The sequence below is a fragment of the Pituophis catenifer genome, unplaced genomic scaffold (genome assembly GCF_029215685.1).
Source record: "Pituophis catenifer annectens isolate HBS135680 unplaced genomic scaffold, rPitCat1.0.hap2 SCAF_1, whole genome shotgun sequence".
Classification (NCBI taxonomy): domain Eukaryota; kingdom Metazoa; phylum Chordata; class Lepidosauria; order Squamata; family Colubridae; genus Pituophis; species Pituophis catenifer.
The window spans coordinates 107,270,736-107,288,108 of NW_027256881.1; the positions used below are offsets into that span (position 1 = coordinate 107,270,736).

Sequence of the window (17,373 nt, forward strand, 5' to 3'; positions counted from 1 at the left end):
AATTTATTATCGCAGTTAAGAGCAACTGTAGCCACTACACCAGCTTTAATTAGTAAAAATTCATACAAGCCATAAATATCCTTGGATTTTCAGGCAGGGCAATCAGAATTCCCAAATAATTTTAAAGTGAACATCAGCACAAGAAAAGATTTTTGTAGTGTGACTGCCATTTGATAGTTAGATTAAATTGGGTCTATAACAGTTATTTATATTCCCAGTTACTGAAAACTACATTACTAACTGCATTCTTCTGAAACTAAGTTGGAAAGCCAGGCTGACAAAAAAATTAAATAAAAGTTAATCAAACAACAAAAATCACATAGTGATGTTGAAATATTACATGTCTTTGCAAAATTATTAGGTAGTGCTACATATGCATTACAATATAATTCTTTCTCAACAGAGTGATTTTCCTATGAAGCTGCCTAAATCATTTATAAATTCTCATGAATCATGAATCCAGCTTTTAATAAACAGGAAGAATTAATCTTCACCAGATACTTTCCAAGTCCCATTTTTAATACTAAATCCCCGCAACACCCAACGTTTTCACTAGAGGTCTCAAGATATCCACCTTCTCCAGAAAAGAAATGTTTTCTTTCCTACTATGCAAAATATGTAAGCAAGTAAGTAAAAGGTTAGGTTTCTGTGAAATATATCTTAAAAGTGAGAGTAAGCTTAATTAAATTCTTAAATTTAATTAAAGTAAGTTTAATTAAATATTTCAAATGCAACACAATGCAGTACAGGACACCAGATGCCTATCAGTAAGACACAGGAGGATCAGCGTGTCATGAACAATCAAGCGTGCACTGCATCTTAAAAATAAATTTTGAATTGAAACCATAAATATGTTTAGTATAATCAGAGAAATTTACTAAAAGAAAAGAGAGAACAGTTAAAGATCACAATGTACTAGGACTTAAACTGACAGGAACACAACATTGGAAAAGTGAAACTTTGGCAACTATATAGGAAAGAAAGACCCAAAACAGAATATGTTGTATTGGCTAAATTCAAGCATGAATGGCTGTTTTACATTTCAAAGATAGGTATTAAACATTTGGAATACAGTATGCTTTTAAGGGGAAAAAATCAAGAGATCAATGAAAAAAAATATCAGGCAAAACTATTTAAATAAATATAACGAATTCAAGAAAAGGAGAAATACTTAAGCAATGGTTTAAAAAAAACTTAAAGGAGGGATTAGTAGGGTTTTTTTCAATTTTATTTCAGTTAACTCTGTACTGTCACTATTTTTGGCTAACAGCTTGAAAAATGTAAAGTGATTGTCTATAATATAGTTTCATTCTTTAATAAAGTATGCACCGCATCACATCACAATTGTGCACAATCTACATGGCATGTTTTCTCCAAGAAGCTCAGATTATATATGTTTCACTTCCTAGTATTTTATCCTTCCATAAATTCTGTAAAATATATGTCACTGGGAAAAAGTAATCAGTTAAAGTTATTGGATGAACTTCACAGCTATGTAAGAATTTGTTGCTTCCTGGTCATCATTCAAATTCTTCAATAAACAGATGGGGTGTCTAGTACACCCATGTTTTAAGGACTATACACAGATTGTTGTGATTTTCCAGTCAAAAGCTTTAATGTAATGCAACAAAAATAGATATCATACAGTAATTACTTTGCCTTTTCTATTTACTATCCATTAACCTCTGATTTCAGCTTATATGTCTGGCAGTTCACACTCCACATATTGTTGAGATTTAGATTGCAGAACTTAGAGCATTATCTTATGAGTGTGTGAAATAAGAACAATTGTTTGATAATTTGAACATTTTCTAATAGGTACAGTATTTGAGTATTTATGTCACAATATGTACAGTCTGCTACAAACAGGCTGTGGGTGAGATAACTAAAAAATATAAATTGCTGTGGGTGAGGTATAACTAAGAAATATAAATTGATCTTTTCATTCCCTTAGCCATTTGTTAGTCATATCTGCTTATAATTCATGTATTCAAGTAGCATTTTAACTCCATTATCTTGTAAGATTACAAGATAGGCTTAACAGAAGTGGTGGAATTCAGGTTTTTTTACTACCGGTTCTGCGGGCATGGCTTGGTGGGCATGGCAGGGGAAGGATACTGCAAAATCTCCATTCCCACCCCTCTCCAGGGGAAGGATACTGCAAAATCCTCATTCCTTCCCACTCCTGGGGGAAGGATATTGCAAAATCTCCATTCCCACCTCACTCTGGGGCCAGCCAGAGGTGGTATTTGCCGGTTCTCCAAACTACTCAAAGTTTCCACTACTGGTTCTCCAGAACCTGTCAGAACCTGCTGAATAGCACCCCTGCTTAATAGCCACTATCAACATTCCTTGTAGATTGCTGCTTACTAGTTTTACTGGGAAAGGGACTAGAATCCTCAATGATTCTATACAAAAAAGCTGGTTTCCCACTTTTAGAAAGGAGCAGAAAACCAGAATTTTATTCACCTTCACTCAACAGATGACTAATCAGCAGTTTGGCAGAAACAGCATGCCAACCATGAATTAAATGTTTGTGGCTGAAAGCCACACATGGTCACAGGCTTTGCCCTCTTGTCTCAGGAAAGAAAGTTTTTAAATCACCAAATGATATTTAGTGGAATACTTCTTAAAACCATATTAAAACATATTAAAAGATTGGAGAGGACAGACACCAACAAAGTTGAGTTGGATTGGGTTGGGAACTATGGAGGAAAGACCATATTTTTCTTCCCAGTACAGTACAGTGGGTACCCCAGAACAGTACAGTACAGTGGGTAAGGCAGTTGGGCAGTGAATCAGAATTTTCCAGTTCTCCATTCTACGATACACATATCCTTTCTACACATCTGGCCCAGAACAGAACTATTATTAAAGGGTCTGAAGAAATTCCATAAGCCCTGGTCTATATTGTTTCCCTATCCCAATTGATTTCTTCAATGTTATGAGTGAAGTTATTTGGTAAAAGAGGTTCATATAACTTTTATAGGCTGATTAAGGACTGTAATATTATACCTGTCCAGTGTACGCGAAGTCCAGAGCTTGCTTTAAACCTATTCCTGTGATGCCATGTAAATTCACTTCATCTGCACAACTTTCAACCATACAAAGACTGAACATTGCCTAAAGGAAGAAATAAAATATTTATTCATTAAAACTGTTATGCATAATGTCCATGTTAAGTAGCAGAAAACAGTGATTGTTCTCTTGCTATTCCTTAAAAAAGACCTTTGTTAAACATGGACTGGCTCCCACATAGCACAGAGGTTTCTATTCATGTGGCAAAGACCAAGCAAAGAGATTGTCTCTGCAATTTTTCTTTTCTCCTATACAATAAACCTCTCTGTCTTTTGGAAAGTTGCTTTGGAAGGCTGGAAAAATTCACAGGACACTGTATGAAGAAAAACAACAATGAAACGCACAAAAGCTTGTGGTGCCTTTTATAAATCAAAGGAGCAATTGTCTTCAATCTGGATCTGATCCAATGAAGTTACTAATCAATATGCTATATCAGGGCTGTCAAACTTCCAGCCCACGGGCTGGATGCGTCACACACTGGCCACGTCCATGCCCAGTTTAGCGAAGGGGGAAAAAGTCCCAATACATCACGTGATGCTGCCGTGACGACATGAGTTTGACACCCCTGTGCTATACCTTCAAGGGAGTCAAATTTTGGAGTTACATTTTGTTTTATTCCATTAATATTCTTCCATTTCTGTAGGAGCTTAAAACAATGATCTTCTTCCATTTTAATCTGTCATTAAGCCCATAAGGAAGGCTAGGCTGAAAGATGATGATTTTCAATCAAAATACTCAATCTGCTGGATCTGAGTGTCCCCAGTCCTAATCTGGCATTGGTTTCACTGTACATGGCCAGAAGGTTGCACTATTGAAAGTATTAAGGGGTTCTGTTTTCCGATTTTACCTTTTAATCATCAAAAGGGAAACATGAGAGCCCTATCTCTTATTTATCAGGGTAGTGGGATGGATACCAATTGAGACACTCCTGGAAGATGGGTGTTGGCAGCAGAAATTACTACTCTCTTTTGTTTTAAAAATCTTACTGAGCCTCAGCAATCTATACTTGAATATCTAGGAAATGAAGAGAGATACCTGGAGCTTTGCTCGCAGTGGCATATTCATTCATTCTATACAAGCACAAAAGGACTTTTAACAAATTAAAAAACAATATTGTAGCAACTGCTATGAGGTCCCCCTGAACTACAGGTCCCTGCTGGTCAGGCCAGGACTAAATGTACAACTGCATTTTTCCTTCCTACCTAAGCAGTATTCTTTTTTTACTGGCTAAGCAATGTCTGCACACAGCCTTAAATCTACACCCACAAGGCTTTTTCATGCACATAAGGTGTTCCAGCTTGTGAAAAAGCCATAGGAAACTACTCCCACAACACTGCTCATAAGTGAAAGCCTTACACTGAAGGACAAGCTGTGTTTTTGCAAACATTGACAACGCCGTTGTATATAGGAAAGCAACATATGCTACTTCTGACACCACAATGACTAATCGTTTGAATCCTCTGGCATAGCACAACTTTTTCATACCCTAATCCAACTTAATATTGTATATTTTGCCAAGAGATAGTATCACTTTCACCTCATGTCTCAATTATGCACTCAATAAAATAAAGGAAAACACAGCATAGTAGCATCAACCTAAAACTGACTCAATACAGATAGTCCTTGGGTTATGACCATGTGTTTAATAGCTGTCCGAAGTTATAACGGCATTGAAAATTGGATTTATGACCTGTCTTGCACTTAGAACAATCGTAGTATCCATGTGATCAAAACTTTGGAGCATGGCAACTAGCCCACACTTGCAACCATTGCAGGGGCCTGCAATTCCATTCTCTTGCCCTGCATGAACTGTCTCTGCTTCAATTCCCCAACATCAATCTTCCCGGCCCAATGTTTGTCCTTTGAGCTGCCCTGCAAAAGCATGATGATGCTGCTATGTTCCATTCTCCTAGCTGACCTTTATAATCTTCTTTGCCTTTCCTCCCCTCCGCTGAATGGTCTAGATGGCCTTAAGACCCACAGTGCAGGGGCTCCGTCACTGCTAGACCCAGAGGCGGCAGCAGACTTCAGTGGTATCTTCATCAGGGTGCCCCAGAAGGGCAGGGATGAGCTCCAACAGAGCTCCAAAACCATGGGGCGTGAGGCCAACTAGCTTCAATGAGCCCAACAAATGGGAAGGGAAATGAAGACGATGAAGGCGGATGACATCATGCAGTAATCTCCCCATCTTGGCTAGGCTATACAGGGCAGTCAAAAAGGACAGGCAAGGGAGATAGGGGATGGAGTTGAAGCCGTAGCAGTTCCCGCAGGGCAGAAGAAATGAACGGATTCCCTGAAAGCATCCCTTGCCTTGGAAAAACCAAAGCTCAGGGCTCAGAGGGACCAGGACAGGAATGGCTTGGATTGGTGTGTAAGCTTTCAAGTGACAGGAGACATGATCGCCATTTGCAACTTTCCCATCCAACTTCTGATAAGCAGTCAATGGGAAAACAGGCAGGAGGTCGCACCCTGCAGACACCTTATGTCCTCACCTAATAACCACATTGTCTGGAACTGCTATGGCTAAGTGGTGCAGTCAACATGACGTTTAACAATGGTGTTTTTTTAAAAATAAAATACTTAAATTTTAAGGATTTTTTAAAAAAAATCTTAACATTTTAAACTGACATTTAACACTTAACAAGTGTTTTGCTTAGCAATGGAAATTCCAGTCCGACTTAGCAGTCAAAAGCTAAAGACTACCTGTAAGTTCATGAGGTACAATAATAATAACATTCTGAAAATATCCAGCCAAATGAAATTATAATGCATTGAAAATCAGGTAATTGACAGGTGCATTAAGTTTAGGTAGTCATTCCTCTCTCATTAAGGAAGTCCTTTCAAATGTAGTCTGGCAGTTGCATTTTGATCAAACTGGAGCTTGCTAACCAGTCTGCAAAATGCAAGGAGAGTGTATAGTATAGCTGCAGTGTAGGCTGAGAATTAAAAGAGAATAAATAAGTAAGGTCAAGTCAGGTCTGCTCACAAAAGGATTTAGCTGATAGAAGATTATGCCTGCTATCTAAATATATGGTAAATTACCCAGATCCAGGGACACCTCCTAGTACAAACCTCACCACAAACAGAGAACATTATTTTCCTGAATTAGGACCAGAACTACAGTCACTAAGCAAGATGGTTACTGTGTTTCCCCTAAAATAAGACCTTGTCTTATATTTTTTTCAACCCCGAAATAAGCGCTTAGCCTTATTTTCGGGGAGATCTTATTATTTTGGGGCGCATGGAACAAAACGGGGCTCCTCTTGCCATCTTATCTGATTTCCCGCTGTTTCTCCCTAACCCTAGCCAGAGGAAATGGCGAGGACCAGTTGCGCATGCGTTTACATATTTTAGGGGAGGGTTTATTTTCAGGGGGGGTTATTTTAGCGCATGCGCTAAAAAGCCTGATTAGGCTTATTATCAGGAGATACCTTATTTTCAGTGAAACACGATATTAAGTGAGTTATACTTGGTTTTATTACCTTTTTGCCACAATTGTTAAGCAAATCACCATGGTCATTAATCACATTTGTCAGAAGTCTTTGGGAAAATCACAAATGACACTCATGTGACATTGGGACACTACAACTGTTGTAAATACATGCCGGTTGCCAAACATCTGACTTTTGATCATGTGACACAGGGACTCTGTGAAGGTCATAAGTACAAGGACTGGTCTTAAATCTCTTTTTTTCAGTGCCATCATAATTTTGAATGGTTGTTAAATGAATGTTCATAAGTTGAGAACTATCTGTACATATTTTACACATAGAAAGAGCGCCTTATGCCAGTCTTCCCTTCCAAGGACTAGATGCACCACACAGAATCTATGTAAGTACATATATACACTCCCAGCAATGTATGTGCAGGACAATACTTGAAAAATAATTTTTTCACACTGAAATGTTTGAGTGGATTATCACTACTGTGTCCAAAATTTAAAAGAAAAAGGAATTTACATTTATCATAATGATCTAGAAGAATACAATTACATAAAAATATAACTATACTGCATATACTATACAAAGATATGTTAACTTACTCTGAAATAGTCACTGCATGCTGCTAGTACAGCCTTGTGAGCAGGGAATTTCTGTTCTTCAGCAATTAGAGTTATATCACAGAGTATCCCATCATTTCTTTGTTGGTTCAGAGCTGCCAGGACAGCATCATTGTGAGAACTGGATTGGCAAAGTCTCTGACCAGTCAGCATATCTTGAATACTGCAAAAGAGGAAAAATTAGGACCATGAGAATCAAAATAAAATCTATGGAATATACCCATGTGCTTTAAATTATCTGATTTTTAAATTACCACATATATAATCTATTTATAAATGCACCTGTACAATATTTTTTAGGGAAAAAAGTGCCTGAGAATTCCCTGTAAAGTGAAATTGGATAGGAATTCAATATTATGGCTGGAGGCACAGTCAATCAGATGTTAAGATTGGATTTGATATTTCTGTCCACCTATCAAGCCCTTCCCAAGGATCTGGAGTAGGGAGATATTTTATTATTATTATTATATTCACATCATGTGAAATCACAGCTGACACTTCCTTAGCTGATGATGGCCTTTATACACATCAAGTTCTTCCCAAGAACCTAGGATGTCATAATTTATTGGTGTAATGTATGTGCAGATCCAAATATTGTGACCTTTTGTAATTGAAGATGGAAATTTTGTCAATGCACATCTTTTCTAAGTGCCGTATAAATTTTTTTTTGATTTGGCATTCACTGTGTCAATAACTTCTGGGACCATCATGGTCTGTTTATGCCATGTTTTTTCAACTTCAATTATTACTATCAATATTATTATCTCTGGCAATTAAAAATACAGTATTTTTAATTTTTTCCTATTTCTGCACAGAATCAACAGATCTGCAATATTATGGTCTGTCAGAAATATTACTGTAGTCCATTAGACAAAAATAGATCTTATTCTTCTATACCAAATAATGCTATTCTAAACATACAAAGTGTGCCCATACATAAATTATCATTCCCAGGCTCACATTAACTGAACCGCAATTCTTACGTTGTGTAAGAATTGTACAGTGTCAACCAATAGCATGCAATTTCCCCCAATTCCCCTGAATATAAGTAATTAAATTGTCATTGCCACTAGAAATGGTAATACATACCATTCTTTCCAACATTCTGGAAATGTTCAACTTTATATAATGCATTTTTTGAGAGGGCAAAGTGGCAGTACTGAAGTACTGAAATGTCTTACTAAATATAGCACTGGTTCCTTCAGATAATTTATGTATCACTACCAGTTCCTGTCAACGTTTTTTGCTGCAACAAAAATAAACACACACTAGAAAAAACTTTTTAACAAATCACAAAGAATAATGAACTACAGAATAAAAGGACAGTATTATTAGAATGGCATTTTGCATTTCTCAGGGTCGGCCATTCCTACAATACTCTGATACTCTTTGGTCATGTTAAGTCTATACCTGTATCTCCCAGAATTCCCAGGCAGTGTAGCCCTTGGGAATACTGGCTGGGATTTTGAAAGAGGAGAGCTATTTGGTCTGTGGAAGCAAAACATTAATCTGGTGACAGCTTGCCAATTTAAAAAAAAATCATTAGAAAAGCTTGCTTTTTCATTAACTGCAGCTCTGATAAAGTGAGCTAAAGTCACAAAAGTTTTCATCTTTAAATAAAATGTGTGATAGTTCAGCTGGAATTCTAGATTTAAAGTCTCAATACATCTGAAGGAAAGACAAACAAATTAAGAAACACAACTCTATACCAAAATTAATTTTAGAATTTGCTTTTAAATGAAGTTGCTCTTTTGCCTACTGACTTGCGTTAAATGTCAATACAATGAACCATGTTATATGTTTAAACATAATAATTTATTAAAATTGCATATCTAAAATGTCCCAAAAATTTAAATCCAAACCAATTTCCTGTGCTAAATCATTTGTTCTAGCGTTTTGGATACATATTTAGACCTAAAGAGATGCAGAATACAAAGTATACATTTCCTTTTTACCATGCATAATTAGAATCAAATATGAAATATGTAAACAACATAAATAGTCCAATCAGCTGGGAAAAAGTATTTGTATTACTGTAATTGAATCAAATTTGGAGGAGCAAAATATCTTATTATTATTCTACTTTAGCTTATATATGTTTTTTAAAAAATAATTTTGAGGACTGCTCTATGAGGATCACCATAATACTATTCTCTTTCTTTCTCTCTCTCTCTCTCCAGAATTTAGTAGGAATGCACAATATGTAAATGAGCTGACAAACCTGTGAAAAGAGCAAACATTTTTTGCATCAAGATTTTCTGTGAGAAAAGTTCTCATGAAAATTCAAGGGAGACTACCACATTACAAAAACAAACCTTTGTTGACAGGGTAATCTTGATGGGGTATCCATGCGTGCAGAGGGTGGTATTGTCATCCTTTGGGTAATATGAGCACATATAAAATGAAAATTGGCTGAGGCAGATACTGTGAACTATACCTGAGGCACACTTCAGATGGCATCCTTCAGCTTTACTGTTTGGAATCCCTTCCTTCTTAATAATTTACAGAAATGCACTACACATTCCAACTGAAAAGAAAAAAAATAGGGTTAGAATTAAAATGACTTTCTGTTCTCTCCCTTGCAGGGAATACTACAAATCCCTACAAAAAGTAATTAGGCTAAAAATTCATGCTGAATAGTTAATGCCAGCATCAATGCCCAAAAGGAGATATTATCTGTCAATATTTGGTATCAAGTTACACAGGTATACTTTTTTGAAACTGCAAATTGATTGGATGTAGAAAGTAGTCTATTTTCCAGTTGTCACAAAGAGGTCAAGTAGCAAGCTAAAAGAATGTTTTTGCAAGACAAAATCCTGGACTCTCTCCGAACTATTTACTTTTCTTTAATTAAATTTCAAACATTTAAACCAGTTCAGCACAGTATACATATTTTGAGCCATATCTTGAATGAATCTTTTCTGCTGAAGCTCCCACAAACTATTTCAGACAACACATTCTTGATTTCTTTCTGGGGCACAAAAAGTTATGATGCTTACACTACAACATTCAACTTCATGACTGAGTCATTAAGAATATCCTACAAAGCAACAATACAAAAATTACAGAGAAGTTTAGCATTATTTTAATTCCCACACCAAAAAACAGTCCCTTGAGTTTCATTACCTCCACCCCCATTCCACTTCATATCTTAACCCTGTTATTTCAGCATGAAAAGTTCAAGCAGCAGTGGAAATACAATTAAAGAGGTTTTTCATTGACTGATACTTGTATCCTATCTGCCAAGACAACAAGAATGTGAAATAGAACCAGAGCAGGATGATGCAAGTTTACCACTAATTGTTCCCCCATGACTCTTACTAATCAAAATACACATCTGCACATGTTATTTTAAAGGTCCACTTCATGTGAAGGTAATGCAATCTTATTTTTGCACATTCCAGAACACATATCTTTCCACATCAAAGAAAATATCATCTCTGGAAATTCCATGCACAGATTCAAGGCATAATTCAGCGCTCATTTTCTACATGGTAAAAAATTTTCAAAATCCATCCTTTATCATCTTCTTCCTCATGATGAACACAATGAACATCACATATTTTGTTAGCTCTATGAATAATTATAGGAATGCAGAATACACATAAATGGTCCAATATAGGATCATATTGCCATAAATGCAGGAGATACATTACAAAAACTGACTCCAATTTTTATAGTACAACTCTTTAACAGAGCAAACTTACACATTTTATTAGCTTTCATTTTTAATGTTAATCTTTCAGTTCTCATATAGATGTAGGCAAATATTTTGATGGGTTTACAAAGCCTCAAAAGTCTTTCATGTTAATAGCTGAATATGGAACAACATTTAGATTTTCAAGAAAAATGGTATTTGAAGAAGATAGATGACTCAAACTGAATAGAAATAAAACAATTTATGGATAAGAAGACAACAGCTAAGAGCACTTGGCTGAAATTGTCTGGGTAAGAAATTTAAACAGGGTCATACCTGGTAACTGGCAGGTTATATCAGGCTAGTAGCAATAGCAATAGCACTTAGACTTACATACCACTTCACAGTGCTTTACAGCCTTCTCTAAGTGGTTTGCAGAATCAGCATATTGCCCCCAACAATCTGGGTCCTCATGTTACTGACCTCGAAGGATGGAAGGCTGAGTCAATCTTGAGCTGGTGAGACTCGAACTGCCAAATTGCTGGCAGCCAGCAATCAGCAGAAATAACTTGCAATACTGCATTCCAACCACTGTGCCATCCTGACTCTTAGTAGGCTAACTGAGGAGTTACATTCCCAAAACAGAAAATGGTGGAAACAGTCTAAACCAAGAAAACGACCTGGATACTTAAGTAAAATATTCACTAGCTGGACTGAACTTTATCTTAAAGTTAGGTATACCATATAATAAGAGGCCCAGCAACTACTTAGCTGTTTTCAACAATAATCTGAATTTGTTAGATGTATCTGAAGGATGATGTACAAATTCAGTATAAGATCATAAACAATTTCAGAGGACAAATTATACTATTGACTTCATAGGGCAGTATTCAACCTGTGTATCCATTCTTATGAGTGCAACTTATGTTGCTATTTGTATTATGCTTCAATATTTATTACAGGTGTAGATCCCTCTCTAATTGGAGTTGGCAAAAAAGAGAGCAATGTTGCTACTAAAGACTCACAGCAAAGGCGGAAATCATCCATTTTCCATGTAATCTCTAGTTTCTCCAGATACGATTAGAAAAATTCCTGCTAGAAACTTTGGGAAATCTTTTCAACAAAGGCAGCCTTAAGCTAGATGGATCAGAAGACTCACTTGATACACTATAAAGAAGCTTGTATGACCTTGATTTTTTTTTCCTCCAGAGAACTGGTTGCCTGGAAACATGACTACTCTATCCATTTATTCAATAATTTTATGGTTCTCCACCCATTACTCCACCAGCTTTAGATTTTATTGGTTAGAATATTCTACTAAAACATTATACAAGAAAGCAGAGACCAACCATTTCTCTCTGAAAACCAGCTTTTTGTCCTACGTGCTGGCTCTTTAAAAACCTGGGACATTCACAGAGATAATATTTTCAGGGTTACGTTCTTACGTTTACCATTGGTAGCATCACTTGAACCAGCAATTATTGCCTTAATAAATGTAGACATTGCTGAATAGGAAATTTGATTCCAGCTGCTTTGATCTATTGCACAGCAGTGAGCAACAATGACTTGGAGAGGTGATGCTGACTTGAAAAGCACATTCCACTCCAGGAAGAACATTATGACCAGATTAAAGCTACAATTCTATGAAATAACAGCAGAACCCGTGAAGCAATACATAAAAATTCCAGCGTTTCAAAATCATTTAGAGTTACAGTATATTAACAGTATGAAAATATTTCTATTATTTGTGAAAGAAAAAATACATAATGTTAAAACATTGGTTTTATTATCCTTTTCTTGAATTATGTTGTTCATTAAAGTAATACAGGGCAAAATAATAGAAACAAATTAATTATGGAGGCTGGAAAGAAACTAATATAATACTAAAATAATTGCATTTTCTTGTAAAGTATACCAATCATACTGCTAGATTCATATGTCACAATGTATAATGCTTGTGATTTAATGTTATCTGAATCCCTTCTGTTTATTCTGGTTTATATAGAGAGTTTATGGTTTACTTTTGCACATATCAGCAAAGAGTTTATCCACATTGATTCCATATGAAGCAGACCTTAATTGAAAATGTTTTAAAGGTAATAAGGATATTAACTGTACTTGCAAATGTTAGGAATTCCTATAAAACATGAGCAATTCCAGTATAATTTTCAGAAATATAGACACAAATGGTTTTCAAATGTGGAAACCATTTTCCACATTTCTGCTACCAGAATTGGGTAGCAGGATCATTTCTGCATTCTTTGTATATAATATTAAATAAGAATTGAAACATTAAAGAAACATTATTGTTCCTTACCTTCCTAACTTTCAAATAACGATTTTGATAGTAAAAAATGGCCTTAGGAGAGAGCATTGGGGAATGTTAAATGTTGGTATCTACGTTTTTTCATTAGTACATTAGTACTACTGTATTACAATGTATATTGTTTATTATTGTTACACTATGTGATTTTTAATCCTCTGATTTTTCAATATACACTATACTTAGCAGTTAGAAAGGTCAGATATTTCATTTACCTTGAAATGAACAGCTTCACTGGAGAGGTATGGGTCCCATTAATTCCATATGGGTAAATAATCAGGCTGACAAGAATGAGTGGGCTGATTATATCCCTACCTATGTGGTTTCATATTATCTAAGGGAAACTGGAAGTGTATTCTTCCATGACCAGCATGGAAACAAAAAGTAGACGGCTAATAATAGGCCACTTTCTTTTACTAGCCTAGCAACAGGTAAGTAGTCAGCCTTTAGAAACTAGTACTAGTCAGTAAACAATTTTCTGGATTTATTTACAAGACAACTTTATCTAGAAATTACAATGATAAAGTGGCGAAAAACTGCCATCTTAACTCTTCTCTCTTCTCAATAAGCTTAAACTGCATAAACAACAGACCCAAAGGAATCCCATAATATAAAGATTTATAACTTCTGGTGGCTTAAGGACCTTGCCAAGATTTTGTGAATCCTGTTGAGGGTGAACCTGCTGTGAAAATAAAAGGTCTGAGGCCCAGATTTTGAGGAGAGGTGCTTCGAATTGTAAGGAGTAAAATCTGCAAGGTCGAGGCACCCATTTTGGTCCTTAGCCAATATTCCCCAAAATAAAACAAGTGGCAGAAATGTTGGGTCAATTCTCCTGGAGGACAAAATCTGAAAATACCAAAAAGAATACCAAAAATACCAAAAGCAAAAGTTTATGCTAACTTGTCATAACCTCCATTCCTGTTCTGTTTCTTTCACAAAACCCACATTTATTCCATAATTTTAGAGCCTTATATATCCATGTCATTCCAAATTTCAAAATACCATACAACTAGATCAGTAGTGGGTTTCAATTTAGTTTGCTACCAGTTTGCTCGTGTGCGTGTGCTCGTGCGCATGTGCAATGCTTCTGCGCAGAAGCGTCCGGGTGGGTGAGCCGATCCAGGGTGAACCAGTAGCAACCCATCACTGAACTAGATTCCACTACTAGCTGCTAAAAAAACTAAATAGGGTTTATGGGGAAGCAACAAGCAGCATTAAAATCAGGCTTTTTGTGAAGAAAGCAAATGAACAAAACATCCATAACAATCTTTTCAAATCAGGATAAATAAAAGAAAGGACTCCTTTATATACTGCATGCTTAAGCCACGGAATTTACTATTCCAAGTGATAAAGCCAAAGCTGAATAGCTTTAAAAGATTATTAGGCCTATTCATAGAGAATAAGTTATTAATAGCTATTAATCGTGATGGCTATACATTTTCTCCAGTAGAAAGTACAACAGGGTTCTCAGGATAAAGGCTGATGAACATTGGTGCAAAGGAGTTCTTATTTGTCCCCCTTGCAATTTTTCCAAATGGTATTTGGCTGGCTTACTTTAGAAACAGGATGTTGAATTAGACAGAATTTTAGCTGGATGCAAAACTGCTCTCCTATGTCTGTTTATTTATATATTTACTTCTAGTATTTATACCTTCCGCCTGAAAAGCTTTCATAACTTGCATAATAACAATTGGACCCAAGTCAAAGAACTGCTTACGATTGTATAAATGATTGTTACGTTTTCCAGCAGACTTTCTGCACTCTTCAAAAATAAAAGTTTAAACATTTTCCCCCAACTCACTCACTTTTTGTAGAAAACTTTCAATAATCTCCCAGGAGATTACTGCTGTACAGTACAATACTATAGTGTACTGTATAAAAGCAGCAGCAAATCTCTTTATCTGGTGTCAGCAACCCAAAATCTAACGCTCAGTTCCAGATCAGCAAGAAATGTTATCTCCCAACTTCCTGAACCAAAGCTCATTGTAAATAAATACCACCCAAAATAAGAGAAGTTGCCAACATGTATTGACTTCTCAGAGACTTTGATTGCACATCTTAATAAAACCAAGCTCTATTGAATTAATTATTTTGCTTCAATTCACAACACACTGAGACACAAATTAGCCAACTGCACTTTAGACTAATGTATTACTGTATGTGAATCCAGTCAAAATGGCCTTTTAGTGAATGTTTCCTCAACCAAATACATCACAGATCAATCAATGTAAGAGAGAGGCAGGGCAAGCTAACAGGAAAAAAATACAATAATAAAGTTTTGAAAAGGGCAAATGGAAAAGAAAAAAGGGGGAAACCCTCACACTCACACAGATTTTAAGAACATGATCCGAAAGTCCAGAATATCTGGATATGATCCATATTTGGATATAAAGGAAGCAGCCCAAGAATTATGTACAAGTGGCCCCAGAATCGCACAAGTGGGGAAAGAACAAAGTAGTTTTTAAGAATAGGATATACTTTATGGATGTGATTCCTCTCCATTTACAGCCAAGTCAATCCTATTCTTCAAACTGGTTGGATATAGCTAGTAGCCCAAGTTATCATATAGCTTTTTTACAATGTGAAAAGCTCTAAAGCAGTGGTTCTCAACCCCCTGGGGGTACACAAAGTCTTGAAGAAATGTTATGATTTAAATCTCGAGTTAAGTCTTGGTGGTCTGTGGCCATGATCCGTGATCTCCAAAAGGTCCATGGTGAAGAAAAGGTTGGGAACCACTGCTCTACAGTATCTGCATTTCCAGATGGCAACAATGTGAAAGGCATTTTGAACAAGGGCACCTCCTTTCCCTTCACCTGGCCTGAGACCACAAACCACACTTTAGATCACTGTTTCTCAATCTCAACAACTCGAAGGTAGGTGGACTTCAACTCCCAGAATCCCCCAGCCAGCTGGCTGGGGGATTCTGGGAGTTGAAGTCCACCTACCTTCGAGTTGTTGAGGTTGACAAATAATGCCTTAGATCTTTTTCAAAAGCAGCAAACCACGGTTTCACATCCTGGCAACCCCAGGTTGTAGCCCCTTCTCTTCAGAGTATTTTCCCCAGAACTGCAAGGTGGGTTTTTTTTGTTTGTTTGTTTGTTTGTTTGTTTGTTTGTTTGTTTGTTTGTTTAGGGGTTGGTTGTTTTGTTGTTGTTGTTGTTTTGTTTTTGGCCTTCCTTTCCACCAGGAAGGTCAGGGGGAGATTTGCTGAGATGACGGAAACCATCAGGGGCAAATGTATCACTTGTGCAAGGAAAGGCACAACCTGCCCGCCACTCAACTGGGCAAATCACCCCTCTCTTAAGGGGGCAACTTCTCCAAGCCCCACCAAAAGGCTCTCAGAGTGCCTTTTGGTATTCGATGAACAAAAAGCAGCATTCATGCCAACTCTGAGAGATACCCAAAGCCCCCCCCCCCACTCCCGGACATCCTTCCCTAGACCACCACCACCCTCCCCTCCTCGCCCCAACAGTCCTTCCAAGAAATGCTGCAATGCCAAAAGAAAAAAAAAAGGGAGGGGGGGGAGTCTGAATTCAGTTGCTGAAGCAGGGCAACGTATCCCACAGGCGCCGTTGAAGGTTGCCCCGGCAACCGAGGCAAAACCTTCCGTTATTGGTTGAGGGGCAAGTTTGTCGGTTTCCCCCCCCCCCCCCTTCCCGCTCCTCCGGCCCGCTTAATAATCAGGGAACTAAGTAGACTTTTCTGTTATGCGGCGGCGGGGCAATGACGGCGTCTGGGGGGCTGCGGCAGCCTCTCGGCCGCCAGGCCTCTTTCCTTACGAAGCTCCGTCCTGCCTCCCTCCCCACTCTGTGGGAAAGCCGTTCCTCCGTTTCCACGAGGCTGAAAATACGATCTTTCCCCCTCACCCCCGGGGGGAAAGTCTATTCGGAGGAGCGGGCGAGAGTCCGTCCCGGTCGCCCAGCCTCACCTCTCCAAGAAGGGAGCAGGAAGACCTCTGGATAGTTCCCCCCACCGCGTCCCGTGGCAGCAGTCGGGCTAGTCCGGGCTTTCTTTCCGATCTCGGGGGCCGAACGGACCGAGGACAGCCGAGAGAAGGGGAGCTGCTTCTGCGGCTAAGCGGCGCTGAATTGCACACTGACCGGAGGCTGTTAATGCTGCTGCTGCTGCTGCTGCTGCTGCAGGAGGAGCAGGAGGAGGGAGTAGATCCGCTCCCTCTCCCTGCCTCTCTCTCTCTCTCTCTCTCTCTTTTTATTCCTTTCTCTCTTTTTTTTTTTTCTCCTTCCTTTCCTCCTCCTCCTCCTCCTCCTCCTAGTT

General features: G+C 37.7%; 1 protein-coding gene across 3 annotated transcripts in view; it reads right to left on the reverse strand.

Annotated features, from left to right (window-relative positions):
- Positions 1 to 17,166, reverse strand: part of KLHL32 (kelch like family member 32) — a 71,509-nt gene extending 54,343 nt beyond the window's left edge. For 2 of the 3 annotated variants that reach the window (XM_070953848.1, XM_070953838.1), the window contains exons 1-2: positions 10,265 to 10,276; positions 3,016 to 3,123 (exon numbers count right to left, since the gene is read on the reverse strand). In XM_070953848.1, coding sequence (XP_070809949.1) covers positions 3,016 to 3,123; positions 10,265 to 10,276 — 120 coding nt within the window. Of the gene's footprint in view, positions 1 to 3,015; positions 3,124 to 7,120; positions 7,302 to 9,575; positions 9,666 to 10,264; positions 10,277 to 17,026 lie in introns of those variants that run through there. The other variant, XM_070953828.1, reaches the window with a different exon arrangement.
- Between the last annotated feature and the right edge of the window lie 207 nt (positions 17,167 to 17,373).